The following is a 4,024-nucleotide window of genomic DNA, read 5'->3' on the forward strand; positions in this document are numbered from 1 at the left end:
GCTGTTCATAACTGGATTTATGTTTAAAAACCTTTTTACAGAATCCACAGACAAACTACTGTCCTTGGTTATGCGTAGATCGCTTGTGACCTTTCATGGCGCTTGACTGGCTAAATCTTTTCCCACACAAGTCACATTCGTACGGTTGTTCAAAAGTATGCGTGCGAATGTGAAGTATTAGATTTCCTTTCGCTTGAATTGTTTCTCACAAATTTCACATGAAAACGGGCGTTCCAGATTTTCCTGAAGCGACATTTTTGATCAGTAAACGAAACCCTCAAATTTCTAAAAGAAGCTGAAACTGTAGCCTTCTGCACAGAATATAACTTTTTTTAATGACATTTTTTATTGTGTGTTATGCAAGTACAAGTGCTTTAAAGATGACAATGCATTGGAAGTGTAACTCATTTACAAGTGAAAACTTTTGTGAACATATACAAAAATGTCTAGCATCTGGTGAGTTGACAACCACATTTACATACAACTTACATTAGGTCGAACTACTCCAGTTAATTTCTACATGTGTTGTAAAGATACAAAATACATGGATACAGCATACAGTGATTAGATAAAAATTACTTCGCTAGTTGTGCAGTGCCACTACATGAAAAATCATGTACACCTTCGTGCCAAAACCCTGAAGGAGTTCGAAGCGGTGGTCCAAAGCCGGAATTATTATCTGATGATGAGTCACTGCTGTCTCGACGAATTGTTTCTCTTGTTTTCATTGAATCTCCAGTCACTGGCCGTTCTTTTTTACCTACAATTGGCAGTTGAAGAGTTGGAACCATTGATGGGAAACCGTTACCTGTGAAGGCTGGGGTTCCATTTGGCTCAAGGCTTACTGATGAACCAAACATGTTTTCCATGTTATTGGCCCGTTCAAGCAGTGCTGTTTTGACATCAGGAAGCAAATGTGCTGAACCAAGTTCCCCAAATACTTCAACAATTGCACCATCTGGAAGTTTAAGAAAATGGCGATAAAGTTCACGCAATCCATCCAAATGAAGTGTGTGTATGGCAATATGTGTAGTTATTTCCTGATGCTTAATGGTATCAAACTCATCGGAATCTTCATCCCAAATGTAGTCATACACTGAGACTTTTCGACGCTCTCCATCTGATCCTCTCCACTGTTCAGCTTTCTTTACAATATAGCTTAATTCCTGGTTGCTTAACTCAAGGTCATAAGGCATGAAGAAACAATCTTCATCATCATGAAGTCGAAAGAAAACGTCAAGTATGCGCCCATTATTGTGTAACTTCAAGAAGTAAAGATACAGTACAACAGCAGCTATGAATGTCACAACCAGGTACAGGAATATTGTGATTGGAATGCCTATGATGCCAGAACCTTCAACATCTAAAAAATGCCAGTAAAGTTTGAAAGCATCCCCAATGGGATTAATGGGAGATTGCACATAGTGTCCCAAGATAGCATCAACGATCAGTATTAAATATGGGTCCAACACAACCCATACAGAGAAAGCAAGGATAAACTTTGAAAACAGGAGTGGAAATGTCCCAAGAACCATTTGACTGATCCATGAAATTAGTACCAGCAGAATCTGGATGATTATATTTGTCATAGGTCCAAGCACAACAACACCTATTTCTTCCCCGGTTGTCAGAAGGTCAGCCTGGTAATTCAGATTGACAGTGTATGGAAAAAACACAAACGAGCTCACTGGTAGTAGCAGAGCCTGCAAGAAAAGCCACTGTCCGGAGTAGTGTATATACAGTCGTACAAACCACAGAAGAACCAAAAGCAAAACTGTTGTCCAAAATTCCCGAGTTTGCCATTGAGAAAAACCCATTTCAGATAAAAACATCCTTCCAACATACTCTGCTCTTTCATGACCAATTCTTTGCAGTCGTCCCTTCATCGAAAAAGGCGGTTGTACAGAAAATGTATGTCTTTCAAGCTCCTCCAAATGAGTCATCTTTGGCCTGGTTACATGCTTATTTAGGAGTGGTGTTTTTGGAATGAGTGTAGTTGCCCTCTTGGCATTATAATCTTCCACTGTGTTTTTATAATGAATCTTGTAGGAAATACCTGGTTGTCCTGCAACAGGAAGAAGCTCTTCACCATCTGAAACATCCCCATCACTGTCCTTGTCAACTGTTTGAAAATTATTCCTTTTTTTGATTTCCATTGATGAAGCTTTAGGGACACTAAATGACTTGCTTTTGATTGGTTTAACATCACCATTGCTTTCTTTACATGTCATTTCACCCAGTCCAGATGTTGTGTCAGATGGTTCAGGCTTGTCACCAATTTTAATACTCATGTTTGATGCTGATCCTGTGTCGCCTGCATTTGACAGTTCATCTCCATCTTCTCGTGTAGGAATTTTTTCTCCATCTGCTGCCTCCTCTGCATTTTCAATTCGGTCAGGGTAACTTAACAATCCAGATGTGAACTGCAATTCAACTTCATACTCTCTTTGACCAGATAGGTATCTTGGAAGACGAATTATCTGAATGTACATGTTTGCAATCCAGTGGTCAATATCAGTTGCAACTAACTCTTCTATAGTTGAATGCTTTGAAATTCTGTGATCCATGTGCCCTCTAATCAATGGCAATTTGTAGAATCCTTCAACTATTCTAAACTGCCCATCACATATGGGAAAGCAACCCCATGCCACAACACGATCCACAGGAACAACAGAACCTCTCAACAAAAACAATTCGAAGGCCAGAATCATTCCTGGTTGAACTTTCCATTGGGGAGGCAACACAGTGAAGACACTCTGATCTACACTTAACTCAGATGAGGAGTAGCTACCATCATGAAACACAGGCAGTGTTGCCCCTCCCCACTGCTGCCCAGTCAACTTTGACCAACGAAGTACATGACCTCCCAGCCTGTCATAAAGAGAAACCATCAAAACATATCTTCCTGCTGGTGCTTTGTCCCTAATGCCACGTACGCATCGAAGTTTGATTTGAATAGGTTGTGGTGTTTTAGACCATTCAACTCTCCAGCGCCTGCCTTTACTTCCTCCATACTGACTGTCTGCAAATGTGAGATGTCCATAAAATGATTTGACTTCTGCTTTGCGCCTTTCTAGCACATGTCTTAAATCATTTTCAGCTTGTCGAAATGCCTTTTGCAGTTGCTCATAAATGGTCTTTTCTTGTTGTTTCAAATTTTCCTCTCTCAAATCAGCTATTTTTTGCTGCTTTTTAAGTTCAAGGTAAATTCGTTCCTTTGCCTGTTCAGTAAGTTTGACCAGTCTCTCAATTCTACCTTGCTGTTCTGTAGCCTGCAATGCTTGATTAGTTACACATTCTTCTTTTAACTTTTGTTCCTCTTTTTGCAATTGGTCCATAGGTATAGAGCCAATGTACAACAACTCTTTTTTTGCAAACTGTTCAAATTCTTCTAGGTAGGTGAGCGGAGTTCTTGTGTCTTGAATTTCTTGCCGCAGCTCTCCAATCTTTTTTTGATGGTCTGAGTCCGCATGTTTTTGGAAGGAGAAGGCATCACTTTCATTTTTATTAAGTGATGCAATTAATCTCATCAAATCTTCATTTGATTCTGCTGGGTCTGACCATTTGTCATCTATTGAATCGTTTTCAGTTGAGACCACATATTTACTAGTAGACAAGCTAAGAGCAATGTTATCCAATGTAGAATCATTTTCAGACACAGAAAGTGATGATACAGGTCTGCTGTTCATAGTCAAATTTTTTTTATGTACTTTCTAATTTAAAACGATGCTTATTCAAATAGAATCAAAATATAACTTCGAGCAGTGACTGAGCAATGACTAATTTGACTAAAAGTGCGCTGTGAGCACACTAGTTATCATTATTGCACCTATTTTTTCTCTTGCAAATTAGGTCCAAAACAGTAGTTTGAGGAAACCGATAAGACTTATCGATCTTTGTTAACCGATAAGACTTACCGAGATTGCGACTTTTTACACTTGCGCCACAGTAAAAAAGCTATGGTACTAAACTTTACAAGCTAAAAAAAACGTTTATGAATAAATTTCAAATATGAGCTTCTGGC

The 4,024-nt window shown here is 39.1% G+C and overlaps 1 protein-coding gene across 1 annotated transcript; it reads right to left on the bottom strand.

The window, feature by feature from the left end:
* Nucleotides 1-345: 345 nt before the first annotated feature.
* On the bottom strand, nucleotides 346-3,821 carry LOC145220338 (uncharacterized). Its single transcript, XM_080087573.1, has one exon. The coding sequence runs from the start codon at nucleotides 3,687-3,689 to the stop codon at nucleotides 576-578; it is 3,114 nt and encodes a 1,037-aa protein (XP_079943699.1). The 5' UTR covers nucleotides 3,690-3,821; the 3' UTR covers nucleotides 346-575.
* Nucleotides 3,822-4,024: the final 203 nt, after the last annotated feature.

The sequence above is a fragment of the Phallusia mammillata genome, chromosome 3 (genome assembly GCF_965637545.1).
Source record: "Phallusia mammillata chromosome 3, kaPhaMamm4.hap1.1, whole genome shotgun sequence".
NCBI lineage: Eukaryota > Metazoa > Chordata > Ascidiacea > Phlebobranchia > Ascidiidae > Phallusia > Phallusia mammillata.